This window comes from Callospermophilus lateralis, chromosome 4 (assembly GCF_048772815.1).
Source record: "Callospermophilus lateralis isolate mCalLat2 chromosome 4, mCalLat2.hap1, whole genome shotgun sequence".
NCBI lineage: Eukaryota > Metazoa > Chordata > Mammalia > Rodentia > Sciuridae > Callospermophilus > Callospermophilus lateralis.
In genome coordinates this window covers 99,815,321-99,838,777 of record NC_135308.1, presented here as the reverse complement: position 1 = coordinate 99,838,777, position 23,457 = coordinate 99,815,321, and the positions used below count along the sequence as shown (strand labels likewise).

General features: G+C 34.3%; 1 protein-coding gene across 1 annotated transcript in view; it reads left to right on the top strand.

The window, feature by feature from the left end:
• The window catches only part of Cpne8 (copine 8), a 198,158-nt gene that overhangs the window by 62,759 nt on the left and 111,942 nt on the right, over positions 1-23,457 (top strand). Inside the window, exon 6 of the mRNA XM_076852766.1 lies at positions 12,634-12,710. Coding sequence (XP_076708881.1) covers positions 12,634-12,710 — 77 coding nt within the window. The remainder of the gene's footprint in view (positions 1-12,633; positions 12,711-23,457) is intronic.

Sequence of the window (23,457 nt, the reverse complement as noted above, 5' to 3'; positions counted from 1 at the left end):
ATGATGGCAGAATGCAATTCATTTCATATTACATATATAGAGCAAAATTTTTAAGTTGTACACACAGTAGAGTCACACCATTTGTGTCTTTATATATATACTTAGGGTAATGATGTCCACCTCATTCCACCATCCTTTCTACCCCCATGCCTCCTCCCTTCCCTTCCCTCCTCTTTTCTCTTTCTAAAGTACCTCCATTCCTCCCACACTCCCTCACATCACCATTATGAGTCAGCATCCTCATATCAAAGAAAACATTTGGACTTTGGTTTTTTAGGATTGACTTACTTCACATAGACTTGTATTCTCCAACTCCATCCATTTACCTGCCAATGCCATGATTTTTATTCTCTTTTAATGCTGAGTAATGTTCCATTGTGTATATACACTAAAGTTTCCCTATCCATTCATCTACTGAAGGGCATCTGGGTTGGCTCTACAATTTAGCTATTGTGAATTGTGCTGCTCTAAACATTGATATAGTTATGTCCCTGAAATATGCTGTTTTTAAGTCCTTTTGGTAATAACCCAGGAGTGGGATAGTTGGGTCAAATGGTGGTTCCATTCTAAGTTTTCCAAGAAATCTCCGTACTGCTTTCCATATTGGCTGCATCAATTTGCAGCCCCACCAGCAATGTATGAGTGTGCCTTTTCCCCCACATCCTTGCCAACAGTTATTATTGTTTGTATTCTTGATAACTGCCATTCTAACTGGAGGGAGATAAAATCTTAGAGTAGTTTTGATTTGCATTTCTCTAATTGCTAGAGATGTTGAACATTTTTTATATATTTGTTGATTGATTGTATGTATATCCTCTTCTGAGAAGTATTTGTTCATTTGCTTGGCCCATTTACTGATTGGGTTATTTTATTTATTTATTTATTTATTTTTTTGGTGTTAAGGTGTTTGAGTGCTTTATATATCCTAGAGATTAGTGCTCAGTTGGTAGAGTGTCTGCCTTGTACCACAAAAGAAAGAGAGAGAGAGAGAGAGAGAGAGAGAGAGATATTAGTGCTCTGTTTAATGTGTTTGTGGTAAAGATTGACTCCCATTCTGTAGGCTCTCTATTCACCTCACTGATTGTTTCTTTTGCTGAGAAGAATCTTTTTAGTTTAAATCTATTCCATTTATTGATTCTTCATTTTAATTCTTGAGCTATAGGAATCTTTATTTATTTATTTATTTATTTATTTATATTTTTTATTGATTGTTCAAAACATTACAGAGCTCATGATATATCATCTTTCATACATTTGACTCGATTGGGTTATGAACTCCCATTTTTACCCCACATACAAATTGCAGAATCACATCGGTTATACGATCACATTTTTTGCATAATGGCATATTAGTGACTGTTGTGTTCTGCTACCATTCCTACCCCCTACTATCCCCCCTCCCCTCCCCTCCCCTCCCATCTTCCCTCTCTACCTCCTCTGCTATTGTTTAATTCTCTCCCTTTTTTCCCTCCTCCTTTCCCCTCACAACCTCTTATAATTTTGTGTAACATTGAAGGTCTCCTACCTTTTCCCTATGCTTTCCCTTCTCTCTCCCTTTCTCTCCCCCCTCTCGTCTTTGTTTAATGTTAGTCTTTGTTTAATGTTAGTCTTTAAAGTTAGGAATCTTATTAAGGAAGTTGGGGCCTAATCTGACATGATGGAGATTTGGGCCTACTTTTTCTTTCATTAGTCACAAGGTCCCTGGGTTTAATTCCTAGGTCCTTGATCCACTTTGAGTTGACTTTTGTGCATGGTGAGAGAGAGTTTTAATTTTATTTTGTTACATGTGGATTTCCAGCTTTCCTAGCACCATTTGTTGAAAAGGCTATCTTTTCTCCAATGCATGTTTTTGGCTATTTTGTCTAATATATGATAATTGTAGTTATATGAGTTAGTTTCTGTGTTGTCTATTCTGTACCATTGATCCACAGGTCTGTTTTGGTGCCAATACCATGCTGTTTTTGTTACTATTGCTCTGTAGTATAGTTTAAGGTCTGGAATAGTAATGCCACCAGCTTCATTCTTCTTGCTAAGGATTGCTTTGGCTAGTCTGTGTCTCTTATTTTTCCAGATGAACTTCATGATTGCTTTTTCTATTTCTATGAGGAATGTTATTGGAATTTTGATTGGGATTGCATTAAATCTGTATAGTGCTTTTGGTAGTATGGTCATTTTGACAACATTAATTCTGCCTATCCCAAACAAGGTAGATCTTTTCATCTTCTAAGCTTTTCTTTAATTTCTTTCTTTAGCATGCTGTAGCTTTTATTGTGGAGCTCTTTTACCTCTTTCCTTAAGTTTATTCCCAAGTATTTTATTTGTTTTTGAGGCTATTGTAAATGGGGTAGTTTTCCTAGTTTCTCCTTCAGAGGATTTGTCACTGATGTACATAAATGCCTTTAATATGGGTGTTGATGTTATATCCATCTACTTTGCTGAATTCATTTATTAGTTCTAGGAGATTTCTGATGGAATGTTTTGAGTCTTCTAGGTATAGAATCATATCATAAGAAAATAGTGATAATTTGAGTTCTTCTTTTCCTACTTGTATCCCTTTAATTTCTTTTGCTTGATTGTTCTGGCTAGAGTTTTGAGAACTATGTTAAATAGAAGTGGTGGAAGAGGGCATCCCTGTCTTGTTCCAGTTTTTAGAGGGAATGCTTTCAATTTTTCTTCATTTAGAATGATGTTGGCCTGGGGCTTAGCATAGATAGCCTTTGTAATGTTGAAACATATTCCTGATATCCCTAGTTTTTCTAGCATTTTGAACATGAAAGGGGATGCTTATTTTATCAAATGCTTTCTCCACATTTATTGATATGATCATATTATTTTGTCTTTGAGTCTATTAATGTGATGAATTACATTTATTGATTTCCTTATGTTGAACCAACTTTGCATCCCTGGGGTGAACCCTACTTGATCATGGTGCACTATCTTTTTGATAAGTTTTTGTATTCGATTTGCCAGAAGTTTACTGAGAATTTTTGCACCTGTATTCATTAGAGATATTGGTCTGAAATTTTATTTCCTTGATGTGTCTTTGTATGGTTTTGGATACAGGGTGATATTGATGTCACAAAATGTGTTTGGAAGTGTTCCCTCTTTTTCTATTTAATGAAATAGTTTGAGAAGTATTGGTGTTAGTTCTCCTGTAAATGTCTTGTAGAACTGAGCTATGAATTTTTCCGATCCTGGAGTTTTCTTCGTTGGTAGGCTTCTGATGACATCTTCTGTTTCCTTGCGTGAAATTGATCTGTTTAAATTGTGTATATCATTCTTATTTAGTTTGGGCATACCATATGCCTCTAGAAATTTGTCGATGCCTTCAATATTTTCTATTTTATTGGAGTACAAGATTTCAATTTCTAATTATCTTCTGTATTTCTGTAGTGTCCATTGAAATATGTCTTTTTACATCCCATATGTTATTAATTTGAGTTTTCTCTCTTCTTCTCTTTTTTAAAAATTTTTTTTAGATGTTGATGGACCTTTATTTTATTTGTTTATTTATATGCAATGCTGAGAATCAAACCCAGTGCCTCATACATGCTAGGCAAGTGCTCTACTACTGAGTCACAACCCCAGCCCCTCCTTCTCTTTATTAGCATGGCTAATGTTTTATCTATTTTATTTATTTTTTTCAAAGAACCAACTTTTTGTTTTGCCAATTTTTTCAATTGTTTCTTTTGTTTTAATTTCATTGATTTTTCGTCTGATTTTAATTATTTCCTTTCTTCTACTGCTTTTTGTGTTGATTTTTTTCTTCTTTTCTAGGGCTTTGAGATGTAATGTTAGGTCATTTATTTGTTTACTTTTTCTTCTTTGAAGGAATGAACTCCATGCAATGAACTTTCCTCTTAGAACTGCCTTCATAGTGTCCCAGATTTTGATATGTTACATGGTGTTCTCATTTACCTCTAAGAATTTTTTAATCTCCTCCCTGATATTTTTTGCAATCCATTGTTCATTCAATAGCATATTATTTAGTTTCCAGGTGTTGGAATAGCTTTTATTTTTTATTTTATCATTGATTTCTAATTTTATTCCATTGTGGTCTGATAGAATGCAGAGCAGTATCTCTACTTTTTGAATTTACTAAGTGTTGCTTTGTGGTATAATATATGGTCTGTTTTAGAGAAGGATCTAAGTGCTGCTGAGAAGAAAGTGTATTTGCTCCTTGATGCATAATATACAGTATCTATGTCAGTTAAGTCTAAATTATTGATTATATTATTGAGTTCTATAGTTTCTTTGTTTAGCTTTTTTTGGAAGATCTATCCAGTGGTGAAAGAGGTGTATGAAAGTCACCCAGAATTATTGTGTTGTGGTCCATTTGACAATTGAACTTGCAAAGAGGTTGATTGATGAACATAGGTGCTCCTTTGTTTGAGGCATATATATTTATAACTGTTATGTCTTGTTGATGTATGGTTCCCTTAAGCAGTGTGAAATGCCTGTCTTCATCCCTTTTGATTAACTTTGGCTTAAAGTGTGCTTTATTTGATATGAGGATGGAAATCCCTGCTTGTTTACATAGACCATGTGAATGGAATATTTTACCAACAACATTTCACCTTTAATCTGTGGACATCATTTCCTACGAGATGAGTCTCTTGAAGGCAGCATATTGTTGGGTCTTTTTTTTTTTTAATTCAATATACTAGCCTATGTCTTTTGATAGGTGAGTTTAGCCATTAACATATAGGGTTAATACTGAGACATGAATTGTATTACCAGTAATTTTTGCTATTTAGCTTTATTTGGTTTCTCTTTTGGTTAGCTTTTCCTTTATTGTAGTTCTTCTTTTTGCAGATTTTCATTGTTGTTTTTCATGTCCTCCTCATGGTATGTTTTGCCAAGAATATTCTGTAGTACAGGCTTTCTTGCTGTAAGTTCTTCTAGCTTTTGTTTATCATGGGAAGTTTCTTTTTATCTTCAAATTTGAAGCTTAATTTTGCTGGATATGATTCTTGGTTGCAGTCCATTATCTTTAAGAGCTTGGTATATGTTGTTCCAGGATCTCCTGTCTTTGAGAGTCTGGGTTGAGAAGTCTGCTAAGATCTGAATTGGTCTTCCCTTATGGGTAATCTGATATTTTTTTCTTGCAGCCTTTAAAATTCCATCCTTCTTCTGTATGCTAGACATTTTTATTATTATATCTCTTGGTGTAGATCTGTTATAATTTTGTACATTTGGTGTCCTATAGGCCTTTTGTGTTTGATTTTCCAATTTATTCTTCATGCTTGGGAAATTTTCTGATATTATTTCATTGCAGAGATTGTGCATTCGTTTGATTTGAATCTCTGAACCTTCCACTATCCTAATAAATCTTAAGTTTGTTCTTTTGATGGTATTCCATAACTCTTGGATATTCTGTTTATGGTTTCTTATCATCTTCACTGTGAGGTCAACTTTATTTTCAAGATTGTATATTTTCTCTTCATCGTCTGAGGTCCTGTCTTCCAAGTGATCTAGTCTGTGGTGATGGTATCTATTGAGTTTTTAATTGGCTTATTGTTTCTTTCATTTCAAGTATTTCTTTTTTTTCTTCCAGTATCTCTATTTCTTTCTTGAAGTAATCTCTTGCAATCTGTATTTGCTCTCATATCTCTTGGTTGGTATGATCAATGGTCACCTGTATTTGTTCTCTTATCTCTTTTTTGGAGTGACCAATTTTTGCCTGTATCTGCTCACTTAGGTTATTCTTTAATTCCCAAATTATTTAAGTTATGCATATTGTGAACTCCTTCTCTGACACTTAACCTACTGTACTATCTATGGATTCTGTTTTTTACTATCTTGGTTTGTTTGAGGCACTTTCCTCCCTTCTTTTTTCATGATGTCTATGTGTCTTCGTCTCTTGCAGTGTAGATATGAGGTATTATAGCTTCTGCCCTATTGTCTTATAGTGTCTCTATAGGTTACTTATACCTCACTTTTAAGAAAGAGATCAATATTACTTTACTCAATGTACCCAATGTGCAGCCATATATCAGTTAGCTTCTATTTTTACATTAACAGTTTAGTCATTATAGTAAGAAAAGATGAGTTCAATTATCTTCTACCATATAGTCAATAAGTTTGTGTAATGGTTTGCAGTGTCTAATGGTATAAGGGGACCTGGGGGGTTGTCTGAGATGTTTATGAGTTAGGATGTGAGAATATGGAGTGATTAGATTACATGTAGGGAGAGGATGATCATAAGAAGTTGGCTGTTATTAGGAGAAACAAGAGATAGGCAACTCCGTACAAGATTCCCTGTTACCTCAGCAACAGAATAACTATTAGCACCCCTAGTAGAGAAACCTCTGGTACAGCCAGACCCACAGGGACCTTGGTGACGTGTTACTACGTCCTTATTGTTGTCCCTTGATAAAGTGGTGATATCCCAGTTTCGTGGTCATGGAAATCTCAAGTTTATATGTACCCTGATGTTGGGCTGTGGAGACACGCTTTGGTGATTAAGGTACCACAGCGTGGGTTGGCTCTCCGAGTGCAGCCACCAGATGGGCCTCTCACCGGATCTCTGGGATGTGGGGTGGCAGGGTGGCCGGGCCTCCCATTTTAAGCTTCTTTATTGATGAGAGCTGTACTACAAAAGTGATATGTCTCCAAGAGGTAAATATTTTTACATAGGTTTATTCTTATGTTTGTGAATAGTATATAGCTTTTTAAAACTTTATATATTATGTATGTTTAGTAATATTAAGTATATATGCATAGATAATTTAAAAATGGCGTTAAAGATTAATTTTTAAATTAATCCTTGTAAGATTAATTTTCTTTTTTTCATTGTACCAGGGTTTGAACTCAAGGGTGCTTAGCCATAGAACCACATCCCCAGTATTCATTCTCTCTCTCTCTCTCTCTCTCTCTCTCTCTCCACACACACACACACACACACACACACACACACACACACGTATATATATGCGCATATATATATGTACACACACAAACATATATATACATATTTTTTATTTTAACATACCTATATATTTTAATTTGAATGTTTTAGGGCCTTGCTAAATTGCTTAGGCTGGCTTTGAACTCACCATCTTCCTGCCTCTACCACCTGAGCCACTGGGATTATAGGCATGTGCCACCATGCCCAACCAAAAGCTTAATTTTATTTTGGTGGCTTATTTAATTGCCTCATTTGGATGCTTAGAAAGCCACAAGTAACTTGAAAATCATCAGTTGTGCTGGGGGAAAGAAATAAATTCAGCTTTAAGGTATAATTTTTTAAACTATATTTGTAATTTATCCAAAAAAGTGTTAAATCTCTTGGAGGTAGGATTAACATCTTTGAAAGTGGATCTGTCCATTCAAAAGACAAATCCTTGCTTAGAAAATAAAGTTTTTTATAATGCTAAAATGCAGCAAATTGTTCTAATATGTTGAATCCATTTATTTCCTTGTTGAGTTTGTGTTATCACCAAAATACATGGGAATGTGTTAACAGTCAATAAAAAGGAGCTACTACTGAAATAAAGAAGTACCATGTTCAGTTATTAAAAATGATTGTCATATAATACACAGTGCATAACTTAAGTTACATCTTGGTCTTTACTCTTGATGTTATTTATATTAATTTAATTAAATACAAAGCAAGTCTAAAATATTAGTAAGGAGTAGCAGCAATAAAATATTAGTAAGAACCAGTAATAAAATTTTTGCAGGTAAATTTCCCCACTGAATTTTACCACAATTGTTAAAATATTAAAAAGCAAGAAATTTTTATTATGTGTGTTCTCTAGTTCTGATTGCCTTGGTATGAATGTGCTAAAAATCAGTTAACATATCACGAAATATGTAGAAGGAATAAAAAGAAACTAATCATGTCTCTGTCTTATGAAGAACTCTAGTGATTAACTCCTGAACAGTTGACTACACCCAATTACTATACTATATTATAACTGTACTATCAATGAAACCATTTAATGTCTTTCAATCTAACTCATCTATTAATTAGGGGAATAATATTTTCAAATTCTCATTGATCACTTTATAAAACAGGAAAGTCATTTAAAGATCATCTTTAGTGGAACTTCCAGGAGAAAGACACTACTCTATTGAATGCTTATGAAATTGTTTATAATGATGCTAATAATAAATTACATATGTTGATTACTTTATAGTAGTATAGAAGTCGGACATTTCCACTGCAGTTAATGCCTTGTGGCTCAGCACATAATTGTTTTCAAAATGTCACTCTTTTATATATGTATGTTGATTTTATATATACTAGTCAAATGTAGCACAAGTTGGTATATAAGGCTCATTTGGATTTCATAATAGCATTTACAATAAGCATTTATTTAAACAAACCTGTATTGACCATGAATGTAAAATGGTCTTGGAAGAGAAAATATAGTATTTTACTTAAACAGTTATAGAATCTCTAATATTGAAATCCAGTAGCAAGTATTAAGTATATTCTTTTAACCCAGGGGAGTGGGATGATGAATAAGTCATTTACTACTAGATGCTTATGTTACAAGCATTTGTCCTAAGTGCTTTGCATAAATTATTTTATGTAGTCCTTCTAACAATCCAGGTGGTAGGTATTATTATGTCCATTCTATAAATTAGGAGACTGAGACATGAATGCCTCAGTCTGGATATGAACACAGGCAATTTAGAGCTTAATAATTTTCATTCCTAAGGCGTATGTTTTATTGCTTTACAAAATAAATAAATGTGAATATGTACATGTATATGTATGTATAAATTTTTTAAAGGACATACAGGAAACGTTAAGTTTTGTACCTAGCAAGCGAGGTAGCAAATAGACCAATAAACAATACCAGTTCTTTTACTGAGAAGTCAGTTTCACTTTTATACATGCAAAATTACTAAAGCCCATGATATTAATGTAATTTTCATGAATATAGACAAATAGTAATCTACAAGATAAAATACAGTTTAGGTACAGATAATTTATCGGTACTTAAAAATAATTAAAGCAATAAATTTGAAGGAATAAAAGTATTATGCTCATAGAATAGACATTCTCCTGTATATTAATAAAAAGAAGAAACAAATGTGTATAATAATAATTTGAAACCTAATAATATAACAATGCTTCTTTAGAGTTTGAACCAGTTGTTAGTAATAAAATCTAGATTTAGATTGTACAGGAATAATCTGAACTGCTCTTTCTGAATATTTGATTGATTTTTTTAAAAGCTATGTAATGTAGGCTGGAGTTGTGGATCAGTGGTAGAGCTCTTGCCTAGCATGTGTGAGGCACTGGTTCGATCCTCATCACCACATAAAAAGGAATAAATAAAATAAAGGGCATTGTGTCCATCTGTAACTAAAAAAATTTTTTTTAAAACTATGTAACATTAAACTTATATTATTATTATATATTGCCTCATCTTGCTGAATGTGCTGCTCATCTCTTAGCTCTTCCACCTCTCACTGTTAGGTCCTTCAGTTTTAACACCTGACTATTGAATTAATGATGATATTTAGATTCATTTTAAGAGTATTGGAAGTCATCCTGTGTATTAGCAATATGGTTTTTTACACTTAAACAGATATCAAAACTAAGTTCTATCAGTTTATTATTATTTAATGTAATAATTCATCATTTCCAACATTTATTGAGTTTATGGTTGGTTTGAGGAAGCCCAGTGGCTAAAAAAATGATTGAATAAATAGAAGCATTTCTCAGGAGCTGGAGATATTCCAAGTAAATTTGGTCTATGTGTGGGTTAGAGTTGTGGAACTGGGCCTGGACCTGTTACTGAAAATATTACCATAATCTAATTGTAATGACTCATTAGTGGGAATACAATGGTAGAGGAAGAAACAATAAAGCAATTCAGAGCTAGCTTGCTTTCATTTCCATCTTTATCTAACTACAGACCAAAATATCTAAAATATTTATTTAAAGGATACTATGTTACTAGTATTATATATGTACATAGGAAATGTGAATCATGAGAACAGCTAAAACATGAATTTGGTAGAAAATTCCCACACAATAAGTAGTTGATAAATATGATTTCGTATCTTTGCTGTGTGAATAGTAAATGTGCTGCTGGATAGGGAATATATCAGCACACCGAAACTACTACATAAATGCTGTCCATACATGGGGACACAATGTATAATAACAATATGGTTAGTGCCTATTATATTAGTTAATTCTTTAAATTTTTTTGTTCAGCAATGATGTTCTTTTCTATTTGCTAGTAGGCATGAACCCTAATCTAAAACATGCTCAATATTTTCTGATTTGTTTTCTTGAATAATCACATCACATAGCTTTTACTGAGACTACTCAGCCAAATCTATTTAATATGTAACATTTGCAGCTGTCCATTAGTGCAAGTATGCTTAGAAAAGAGTTCTAGAATCCCTCATGCATTTTTTTTTGCAGCTGACTCAGAAAAGCAATGATTTATTCCAAATAAATGTTCAGTATGCTGCTGTATCGAGCTATCATGAGATTTAGATGAATTTAGGTTTATTAAACTCCCATAACCATATTTTAAAATCTGTTTTGAAATTAGTTAGGGTATGCTGTTAAGAATGTTTAATTTAAATTTTAATGCTTCACTTTGAGGTCTTTTTGCATTCCTGAAAGCAAAATTCAAATGATTTGCCGTTTTATGATGGTATAGCCACACTGTTCATTGCCATGTTCTAGATTCAGTTATTTTTCATCTCCCTCTCCTGTCCCAACTGCCCCCAATGTGCAGTAACAGTTTTCACCATCTTTTCTCTCTTCTGTGTACTGTTCCCTACCATTTGCTTCAACCTTAGTTTGGGCCTTCGCCCTGCTTCTTTTTAATTCCTGTGGCCTTCTGACTGGTCTGACTTCCAGTTTTTCCCTTGCTCTTTGGTACGTTCTGTAGACTAGTACTTGAATAATTGTCCAATCGCACTATTCTAATGGTGTCCCTGAAATGCCACAAGGCTCTGGTCAGTTCTGATTACCCTAACACCTCTTTTTCATTTAGCCAATAGGGTCCTCCACAATAGTCTTGTCTCTTCATCTCCTTTTCATTTACTTGGGCTCCTTTCTTTTTTCATTTTTTTTTTTTCTTGACCGTTAAATCTAATCTATTCTCTAAGTCTAGAGTGGCCAGTTCTCTTCTCTACAATCTGATTCCTACCTGACTCTCATAGCTTACTTCCTCTGGGAAAAACTTCCCCTGACTATCTTAGTATTTTTTCTATCTTTTGACTCAGAGCTCTACCTTCCCCCTTTTTTTCCCCACTGAAAAACATAGTTCTTACATTGACGGTTTGTTAGGTTTCTGTGTGTCTGGGTCTCATTGTTCCCCTTAGACTAGAAGTAGAGAGGTGGCAAGGCTGGGCAAAGTACTTAGTGGATGAACCTTGGATTTGGACTACTGGGCCCACATCATGGCGCTGAGCAAGTTGCATATTTTCTCTATACCTCAGGTCTTTATCTGTAAAGTAGGGACAGTGAAATTTCCCAAGCATGAATTGGCTTTTTTTTTTTTTTTTTAATAATTTCTCTGTAACTCCAGTGAACGAAGTATAATGATTTGTATATTTAATAAATAGATTTGCTAAATTGGATTTACTAAAAAAATAAAACGTTTTGTTTACTGTTAGTCCTCTGTTCATCCTTAGGGCTTCTCTGGGGCCAGTTCACTGTACAATCAGTTCTGATAGATCTCTCACCTTCTCCTTCAGGTCAATGCACTTCTTTGAATCACAAACAGGCTAAACTGGAGGGGTGGGTATTTTTCCATGAAATAACTCTCTGTTTCTTGATTCACATATTCAGATGGTGTTGGAACCCTTATAGTATGGACATGTGAATCTAAAATGTATTTTTATTGAATGGTGGCATGTCAGTTTCTAGCATCCGAGTATTAGAGTTAGTCCTGGCTTTGCTACTTACTGACTGCTTAAGACAAAAATTAACCTCCTAGACTGTTAGTTTCTTTTTATGTAAAGTGTATTTCTCATGTTGCTGGGTTATTCTGTCTTGAAGAATCTTTCTATTTGTATGCTAATGAACACTATGTTTTACTTAAACCTTTACTATATGCTAACATTAACTCATACAGTAATTCAGTGAACCCTCAGAGCAATGCTGTGGGTAGGTACTAATACATTTTAGAGAGGAGGAAACTGGAGAAACTAATTGCCATAATTGCAGATGTTGAGTGGTGGTACTGAAATAGACACATGGCAGTGTGGCTCTGGACTCTGGTTGTGTCTGTTACCTCACAACACCTTTCTCTAAGTAGTGCTGGCTCATTAGCCACCTTTGCCATGTGCACTCTAGATTTGTCTCCTCAGCTAGCACTTTGGAAGTCTAGGCATTAAGTCAAGCATTCAAAACCACAAACATTTTTTTCTATTTTCATTTTAGTTTAGACCATAAAACAAACGCAGTGTCTGAAAACTCAAAGTAACAAACCTGTTCTGTGATTAAAAGCACAAGATACCATGCAAAGTTATGGGAAGGCCTTATGCTAAAATTAATGCAGATTGGGCTTATTTATTATCAGAAGTTAAAAACACAATACTTCATTAATGGAAATAATGCAAATGTGATGTACAAAATATATACTGTAAGGATAATTTGGGAACTGATGAGCTTTAATTTTTTTTTTAAATCTATTTTAGGACTTTCTGGGGCAAGTGTTTTGTACACTGGGGGAGATTGTTGGTTCACAGGGAAGTCGCCTGGAAAAACCAATAGTGTAAGTATTTTTTAATTCAGACAATGAAATGTTAAGTCTTCCATTTCTGTTTTGGCAGTTTGGAATTCATGAACATGTGGCTGTAAATCAAAAGTGGGCTTTAAAACCTTGTTTGATTTTTTTCTTCTAATAATTAATTTTAGACATATATGTAAAGAATAATTTATATTTCAGCTGTTATGCTATGCTAAAAAATGTTTACAAGATGAACAGACTTAAACAAGGAACAATGTAGTTTTCTTTCTGGTTATACCATTTATTAGATCAAGTACTCTTTGAGGAAGAGATTTTATTCCTTTGGATCAGGGACTATATGTAACATCCCATTTATACCATGTGTTTAATAAATGTGTTTTTGACGACTGAGATCTTAATGATGTTGTTGGCTATAAAAGTGATCTGTGGAGAAAGAGGTAAGTGTGCAACTGTTGAGAAGGCCATCATTAACAATGACACCCTCCATTGTCTTCTTCTATTTCAGTGGCATGTTTAGTTTTTGAGTTATTGAAAGAGATGATCCTATTTTTCCCATTTCCAAATAAGGTGGAAAACAAATTCTAGAACTTGTTTCATGTGTCTTTTCTTGCCTGTTCCTCCCCCTTTCTCCTCCTTCATTCTGAGTATTTTGATTCATTGACCAGTTTATAAAAAATCAGATGGAAAAGTGTATTTGATAAATATCTCTGGTTTTATCAATCTTGATTGTTTTTTTTTTTAAATGACTTATTAGTTTAAGAAGTTCTTGTATAGCACTGAATAGTGACATTGTGCAAAACTAAACACAGTGTCAACAGGTTTGGGTACTTTTAATCTCTGTCTTCATCATTCTTTTAAAAATCTCAAATTCACAAAATAAACTGTCAAAATTAAATTTGTTCATTTCTGACATCAAATACTCAAAGTGGCCAAAACATCATCCTCACATTCTGTCAATAAAATTAAACTTCATATTTAGAGTCATAAAGCATTTCCACTTATAATATTTTAAAAAAGTAAAGACAGCTATTAATCTTAACTTCTCTTGTTTAGCTTTATTTCCTTAGAAAATTATTACTGAATATCAGTTTGAAGCTATCAACTCCATTTTTAATATTCTTTTTATGTGTAATTTTTTTTCATGTCATTGGACAACTTGGATGCTTATTATTAAAATATTTTATGCTAACTTTAATAAGTAATAAGTAATCTGTAAAGCAAGGATAACTATTTTATTAAGTACATACAATTCTTACTGCATTTTCTAATCTAGTGAATTAGACCCACAAGGATACTTAGAGATTTACTAAATCTATCTCATTTTTGGTGCACAAAGAATCAATATTGTATATAATGCCACCTTGAAGATCCCTTTAATATTTTTCAAGAGAAAACAAAATCATGTAAAATATTGAATTTTCATTTCACATGAGAGCAAGAGAATAAAGATTTTTATGAAGTGACATACATATTTTTAAGTTGGTGATTTCACTGGAAATTTTTCTGGTGTTATTTTCTCCTTAACAGGCAATCATAATTGTAATTTCAGAAAACTATTGAATTACAAATAACTTTTCCAGGTGGAAAATCCTATTTATATTAATTTTGAAACATGAACAGTTGATATGATGTTGGTTGGGGTATTTGGTAAATAGAACATAGCATACGATTATAGCCCTTGTTCAGGGGATCCAGAATTTCCACTAGACAAGAGCATCAAATACCAATACATGCTAAGAGATGAAGATATCTAGGATGATGCTTGGATAAATATGCAAATGTTGGGAGAATTTACCTATGGTTGAGTCATGATCATTTTCCATAATCAGAAAGATTGGGTTGACCTTTAGATTTTTCTTAGCTCTTGCTGAGGATGGGATGGCATAATGAGGCAAAGCCTTTGAAACCTGTTCATGGGATGTGGAACTATTATGGTGTATGCTGTGATTCATCTAGAGGGTACTTTGAAATTTAGACAGCTTTGTTGAATGTGTTGTTGTTCTGGCTATCCCCTGGAAAAAAATACAGTTCCTTTAATTTTCTAAGTATATGTATGTAACTAATATTTTATTCAGTGTTTGATTTTATTGAGCAATCTTTTAAGGCAAACAAACATTAACAAAAGTGTAAAAGTGGGCTTACTGTTTGGGCAGTGGGAGATTTTTAGAATTTTACTAAGGGAGCTTAGCCAAGCTAAGCTTAGTTGTAAGTGGGTAATGAAATGCAGAACTTGAGTTTAACAGATTGGCTAAAAAAAAAAAAAAGAATAAAGAAATATAACTAGGAACTGAAGAATGGTAGTTGTTACATGAGGGAATGTAAATTAGACAACATGAAATAAACAACAGAAAAGAGATGAGAGAAGAAAATCAAATAGAAGACATAAGTCAAAAATAGAGTAAAACTGAGTGTGCTTGGTTTACTAGTAAAATGATATTTTCGCTTGGTTACTTGGAGCATGCAGTAATATACTCACATGTTGTCATCTCAGCACATTCCAACCTAGGTAAATACACCGGATTGGAGAAAACATTTTGTGGTTACCTGTTCTCTGGCTTGAAAAAAAAGTTTGGCTTTTATGGAAAACTCTGTGAGAGAGGCATGAATCTGTAGGAAGAACATATAAATTGAAGAACAAGGTGCATTGTGTTAAGCATGAGATTTGAGTGGGTTGAGTGAAGAAGCAGCTTCTAGGAAATTGTATTTGACTCTCTTACCTCAACCTCAAATGAAAGCTATCAAAACCATTCATGCTTTTTGTAAGAAAAAAACATATTGGGTTGAGGAAGTGTGAAATGTTGTTTGTGTGATTTCTGGAATCATAATAGGAAAATGGTAGGGATAGGTGGGAAAATGGCATGACCCTGGGATGTTTTAGTAGAAGAGGGAATGGCTTTGGAAGGAAGGATGAAGCCAAGGGGAATATCAGGAAGATTTTTTTATGACAAGTGCAAGTCCTAAAGGTGTCATGTTATATCATACAATATATAAAAACAGTGCATTTTATGAAATGATGCAGTTCACCTTGGGGAAATAATAAGTGTTTAAGATACAGAACGTACATCCGTTTCCATAGTCCCAGCTGCCTTCTCTAGTGTGTGAACCTACCCTGGCTGGACATGTGGTCTCTAGCTAAAGATAACACTGTAGAGCAGTCATTACGTATTGGACTATATTTTATATTTTTCATGATTTATTTCTCATAACTGGAGTTTGAAGTTGTACATTGTCCTGTTGCAGCCATCACCTTTGCTATCTTGCTAGGGCTTAGATGGGTGTCTCTAGGTTTCTGAATTGCAACACAGGATGCTTCCTGAGGCAGATAATCCACCCACAATTAGCTAAATTGACTCATCTTGAATTTAAAAAGTCCTCCTGTGTCCCAAATGTTTTTATCCTAAATAGCATTATCCAAGTGATTTAGCTCTTATTTACTAATTTGTTTTAGATTAGAGATTTATTTTCTAATTAGTTTCCCATTTATATTCTAAGCTATTCAAAATCATCCCTTGTTTTCTTCTCTTTAAATATCCTCATTTAAATTATTTTCTGATAAGGTATTCAGGATAATTTCTTCTAGCTTCTGAATTGCAATTGTGTTATAATATCTCCTCAGAGATACTATTTTAAATTGATGATAATTGTAAAATTTTGGAATATAAGGGAGATAAACTAGAGTTCTAAATTATTTATTAGTAATCACACCTTTAACAACTAAGCCAGCTTTGTTACAAAGAAAAAAATTGTTACTTATACATAGCCTCATGCCTTATTAAATAACCAGAATTTGAATTTCAACTTAAGCCTTTTCATTTTAATACTTTAATTATTATCATTTTAAAAATCAGATTTTTCTCTTCTATTATGAAATCAAAATTATTATTTTAAATTATTTTTCAGAAATAAGGTGATAAATTCTCATTTATTTTTTAATGGCAGGCCAAGATTTTCACAATTTACAACAATCTTCTGTTGGATTTAAACTTGTAGCAAATACATTTCTCATATCTTAATTCCATACTATACTTTTGGTCTTTTCCCTGAACCCTCCCAAAATGAGTGTTGAGCTACTTAATTCATCTGCAGCATTTACTGTGCCTTTCGATGACTCATTGGATCCTCTCTTTAGATCATGCCATTGTTATTTAGCATTATTTCCACTCAGCAGTGTTTTTCTCATGCTGTGAGATTGTATCCAATTTTCTGTGTGATGCTGTCAGAGCATCTCACTTTGTCTATCTTTAGGGATCTCTGTGATGGATTCAGCAAAGCCTTCTAAAATGCTAGAATCAGCACCAGTTTAAGAAAGATTGCCATTCTCTCCTTTTGGGGGAAAACATTCATTATGTTCATCAAGTAACAGACCTGTTTGTTCCTGTTGCTCGAAGTCAGACATGATTGTTCTGTATAAGAAGATGGAGCAGGATAGCAAGGACTAGTGATTACAAAGTAGGTTCCTATTCTGGGAAGGAACAGGGATCTCAGGGGTAACTGAACCAGCAGCTGTTTTGGTTACAGAAAGTTAAGGAGGGAAGAAGTTGCATTCTTTTTAGGCTGGCAACAGCACTTTGTGAACTAGGTAGTCTGTAGTGGATGGAGGATAAAGGGAGGGATCCAAGATGGATCAGTGAGTACCATAACAACTGTGTAGGGTACAGGGAAAGGAACTAAGATGCCGGTTATAATCAAAAGGCAAGATGGGAGTTGTGTAGTACTTGCAGGATTCCCAATTGTGACACAACATTCAAAAATAGAACCAGATGGATCCACAAGTTATGCAGGGAGAGGGACAAAGCAGAAAGGATAATTGGGAATAAGGCAGGAAACCAAAACAAAAGAACAGAGCCCAAGGGAACTTGAGGCTCAGCCTTAAAGTGTTGGCTTAAAGATCTGGACTCAGATGAGTACTTACCTTGAACACCATGTGGTGACTGTGAACACAAGAGATCAGATGTCATTGTGAGAGGAAGAGGAGGAAGAAGAAGGCTGGGAGATGGTTAATCTTGAAGAAAACATCATGAAAATAGAACAAAAGGGAATGTCTTTATTGTGCAACCATTTGCATGTGAAAATAGTCAATTTTGAGATAAATTTTGGCTCTCAAAATCATCTTTATTATTAACTTCCCTGCAAATTTGATTGTTATTTTTATACTTTCTAATTTGGATTGATATCTTTATAATCTCTAATTCACTTTATTGGAAAGAATATTGGGCTAGAATTCAGAACACATTTTTAGTCCTATGTATGATACTGATTTGTTATGCTGTCCTACATTTTTATATCTGTATTGTGTCACCATAGCCAATTCTTGAGATAATCAACTTCTAAAGAGAAAATGTTCATTTTGACCCATAGTGTTGCAGGTTCCAGTCCATGATCATCTGGCCCCATTGCTTTTGGGCCTATGGTGAGGCAGCAATCATGGTGGAGAGTACATGGTGCACCAGAACCACTTACTTAATGGCTGGGAAACAAAGGAGAGGAGAAATGACAAGGTCTCACTGTCGCCTTTAAGGGCATATCCCCTGTAACCTAAAGACTTCCCATTAGACCCCACCTCTTAAAGTTTCCACCACCTCCCAGTGGTGCCACCCTGAAGACCAAGTCTTTTCAACATTTGGGCCTCTGGAAGACATTTGAGGTCCGAACTATAGGCTATATTATACTTTTACATCTGTAGTCATGTTTATAACATAAAAAACTTTCTTCTAAAGAAATGGAGGTGAGAGTACAAGAGTCTTGCAGCTAGTCAGACCTGGATTTCACAGTTTATTATGTCTATAATTTGAGCACATTCATTTAAATTCCTCAGCCCCAATTTTCTCATTTAAGATACATTAATAGGACTTGGTGTTGTGGCTCAGTGGTAGAGTGCTTTCCCAGCATGTGTGAGGCCCTGGGTTCTATCCCCAGAAGCACATAAAACTAAATAAACAAAATAATGGTATTCTGTCCATCTAAAACTAAAAATGTTTTTTTAAAAAAATGCCTTAATAATACACTGTTAAGTGTATTGCATTAAGAAATAGCAATATTTTATATATTTCTCATGGAAAACACTGGAATTTCATAAAAACTCAAACAGTGATTAGTTAATATTGTTATTAGAATAGTCAATGTCTTTTAGGAAAACCTATTTTTATTTTTATTTTCACTTTTTTAGCCACAAATAATTTATTATTCAGGTGTGAATTTTTTTGTTTCTTTTTTTTTCTACTTTTTTAAAAATTGATGCATTATAGTTGCATATAGTAATGGGATTTGCTGTTACATATTTGTACATGCACATAATATAGCAATATAATTTGGCCTGAGTTACTCCCCAGCACTTCCTCCCTCCCTCCTTTCCTCTATTGATCTCGCTTTGATTTTTAAGAAATCTCTGTCCCATCCTTTCTTTCCCTTTCTCTTCTACGTATGAGAGAAAGCATATGATTCTTGACCATCTGAGTTTGGCTTATTTCACTTAACACAATGGTCTCAAGTGCTATCCATTTTCCTGCAAATAACACAATTTCATTCTTCTTTATGGTGAATAAAACTCCATTTGTGTATACCACATTTTCTTTATTCATTCATCCATTGATGGAAACCTAGACTGGTTTTATAGTTTGGCTATTGTGAATTATGCTGCTATAAACATGGGTATGCATGTAACTGTAGAGTGATGACTTTTATTCTTCAGAATAAAATACCAAGGAGTGGGATAGCTGAGTCATATAGTGGTTCCATGTCTAGACTTTTGAGGAACCTCCATACTAATTTAGGAAAAACTTCTTAAATCATCTAATAATCTCTTCCCTTCCTTCTTTCAGTCTAACTGCCTCCTATTTCCTCTCTCCTTCCTTTCTTACTTCCTTTCTCCTTCCCTTCCTTTCCCTTTCCCCTCCCTCCCTCCTTTCCTTCCTTCCTGTATTTTTATCTGGTAAGGTAAGAATCCAGCAACTTTAGGAGATAATATTAAACCAAATTTGATTACATTGTGTGAATTAAGTACTATCCAAATGTAAACATTAAAAATTATTTTGTCTGTTCTTAGTATGTGGCTGAACAGTCCAATTGGGGAAATGAGTTATAGTTCTGTTTTTCATTAATTCGGATATTATAAGATAGCTTTATATAGTTTTTTGGAAATGTTCAATATTTAGTGGTATTAGAACTGTGTTCCTATGTAATTGCAAAATATTCTCAACTTCAATATCTACTCATTATTTTTAGTCTTTCATTTTCAAAGATCACACAGGTAAATACATGCATATTATCAATGTTCATAGGATTCAACACATTAAAAACTAGACCACTGGTTGTATTTTAGAGTTGTGCTAGATTCTTTACCAACCTGGAGTAAAGCATTGATCTAACTCTGGGAGAGCCTGTCTGAAAAATCACATATGTTTTTTAAAGGATAAGGGTAGAAGGAATTTTAGTACATTCCTTATATACATTTCTTATATGTCTTTCAAGGCATCTGAAACTTACATGTGATAAAAGTTTAATAAATGTTTAGCTGAACCACTGTCTAACATTTATTTTTATATCTGAGTTCATGTTCTGGAAAGATCACCAGGAATGTAATTGTTTATTCCAAGTAATAAAATTGTTTACAACTGCAAATTACATGACTATTATGCTCAGAAGTTTCAGTAGTTACAAATAATTTCATAGAATGAAGGACTTTTCTGTATATAAAGCCTTATAATTGGTGTGGTCAGTCATGAGAGAGTTGAGTAAAATGAATGCATTTTTCTCAAAAGTGCCTTTAACACCCCCATCAGAGACAAGCCCCACAGTGGTTAGCCTGTCACTTTGACATGCTGTGACATTTCTCTTGCTCTTATGAGGCTTGTGTGTAAGTAACTCCTTTAGGCATCCCACTTCAAGAAAGAAAAAAAAATAACAAAGTATTTTATGTCAGTGCTTAATATACTGAGCAAATAATTTACTGATTGGGTTTACTTACTTCTCTGCTGGGTAAACAGAATCAGAGTTTAATAGAAGCCTTAGGGATTATTTTTCAAATTGATTTACTCAACAGATCTTTACTGGGAACCACTTATGGATGAAAATGCATGAAAATGTAGCATCGTTCTGGCCTTTAATATGTTTACTATTTATCCATTAAAGGACTAATTACATAAACAAGTATAATTAAGACTTATATAAGCTCTATGAAAATTAGACTATTAGCTTAGACCAGAATATGTACACCATTTTTAGTATTATGAATTTTATCATGAATGTGAGGGGAGAAAATTCAGGATTTTTGTATAAAGAGGATCATTTCTTTCTGTTTGGAGAATGGTAGTGTGTAGTTAACCAAAATGACGATAGTTTGGACTAGAAAGATGAAGAAAAATGGGAAGATTCAATATATACTTTGAAAGGTGATTTCTCAAAGCTTGATGACAGGTTAATAATCTGGCTTGAAGAAGATTTCAGAAATGACCTTCAGATTTCTTGCATGAATAACTGGATATAATGGCTGGATGCACTACATTCTGATAAGAGGATGAACATCAATTTCTGACCTTGCCATTACCTATTGGTAAGCTGTCGAAGGAGGTAGGCCATTCTGTCCTTGTGTTTCAGGTGCCAGAATTTGCCTAGACTGTAAAGATTAGCAAGATGTTTTTGTTTGTGTTTGCCTAGCCTCATTGGATTGGAAAACCTAGTAGAAGATTTTGTCTTGAAGGAAACAAATGGTGAGACATGATCTGTGCTATTTTAGAGGACGTATTATAGGTTAATTAGCGCTCATCATATGGACTGCATAAACAGTCCTAATTTCAGTAAGTTTCAGTATCAGATGTGTTTCTAAAGGATCACCCTTTCTATAGACAGTGTTTGGAAATCATGCTGGGACAAGGTGTTTCAGAGAAACTACCATTTTCTCTACACAGAAATGCATTGCTCCTTTCTTCTTTCCACTCTCATGTGCATTGCAGAATTTGATGATTCTAGGATTCACGTTGCAGGCAGGAATGGAGTTCTATAGTTAAGCAAACTAATAGGTAAGGAAAAACCATTATGAATCAACATTATTCTCATCTAAGTCTGAGCTGTAGCCATCTGATAAAATAGATGTTGGAAAGACATGTTTGGGGATTCTTTGCTCTTGTACGTATGTTCAGTTGGTTCTTAGTTATCAAAGCAAGTGTGTTAGTCAAATTTCTGTTACCGTGAAAAAAAATACCTTAGAAAAAACACTTAAAAGGAGGAAAGATTTATTTCCTCATGCCTCTTCAGAGGAAATCGCAGGTTTCATAGATTTCAGTCCATGGTCACTTGGCCACATTTGTTTGGGCCTGTGACAGCACTAGTACATCAGGATGGAAGCACAGGGTAGAGGAGGCTGCTCACCTCATGATAGTTGGGAAAGATAGAGGGGTACTGGGCAGTTGGGAAGGGTCAGGGTCAGGGCACACCCCCAGCAACCTCATTTTCCTTTCCTAGCTTCTACCTGCCCAAAGTTCCATTACATCCTAATAACACCATAGGCTGGTGATCAAAACTTGAGCTTGTGTGCCTTTTGGAAACAGGATCTAAACCATACAGCAAGTGAGAGAAGCCATGAATTGTTTGCAATGTAGCCAATGACTAATAACTTGATTGTATTCAAGTGTCAGTTGCTATTCTACCTACTTTACATATACCAACTTTCTTAACCCTTAAGTATTGTTAATATTGTTATCCAACAGAGGAAATAACTGAGACAAGGATTCTGGAGAAGCCAAGCTAAGAGTAGAGGTGGTTTGGCTTCTGAGCACATGTGATCAACCACAGTGGTATACTGCCTGCAACAAATGAATTTATTTATGTATAGCTTTGAAAGAAACTTTGGACTTTCCTTTTATTTTAGTAATATAAAAGTACTTACTGAAAAGTCCTGAATATCTCTGGATGATTAGAAGAGCTTTCGGGGATTAATGATTCTGACAGGTCTTTTCAAGGATGAGGTTCCTTCGAACATCTCTCACCTGCACACCTGTTACTCAAGTATAGTACAAGGTCCCACCTTTTTCTGAGATAAATAGCACTCAGTGTTTAATTGCTTATCAACACAAAACCCAAGCAATCCAAACATAGGAAGACTATTGAAGCCTTAAAAAAATCTATATCAAGTTTTCAAAAGAATTAAATAAGTACACCAGGATTTTCCCCCTAATCTGGAAAATCATCATTTTGAATTTGTAACATGATGAGAAGAAAACTGCATGGAGTTCCCATCCTTCCTCATTTCTTAAGTTTGGTGCTGAAAGATGACTTGCCTCCATCTCTAATCATACTAAGTGTCTTAGTCAGCTTCTCTGCTGCTTTGACTAAAAGATCTGACCAGAACAATTGTGAAGGGGGAAAGGTTTATTTAAGGGCTCATGGTTTCAGAGATCTCAATCCACAGACAGTCAGCTCCATTCCTCTGGACTCCAGGTGAGATAGGAACAACATGGTGGAAGAACATGGCAGAGGGAAACAGCTCAGATGGTGATGTGGAATCAGAGAGAAAGATTTCACTTGCCAGATACAAATATGTACCCAAAGCCACGCCCTAATTCTCATCTCCTCCAGCCACATCCTACCACTTCATTTTCCACTCAGTTAATCCCTATCAGGGGATTAATTCCCTGATTGTGTTAAGACTCTTCCAACCCAATCATTTCTCCTTTGACCCTCTTGCATTGTCTCACACATGAGCTTTTGGGGGACATCTCATATCCGCACCATAACACTGAGCTTTCTGGAACTGTTTTCAAAGTTCCTGACTGAATGG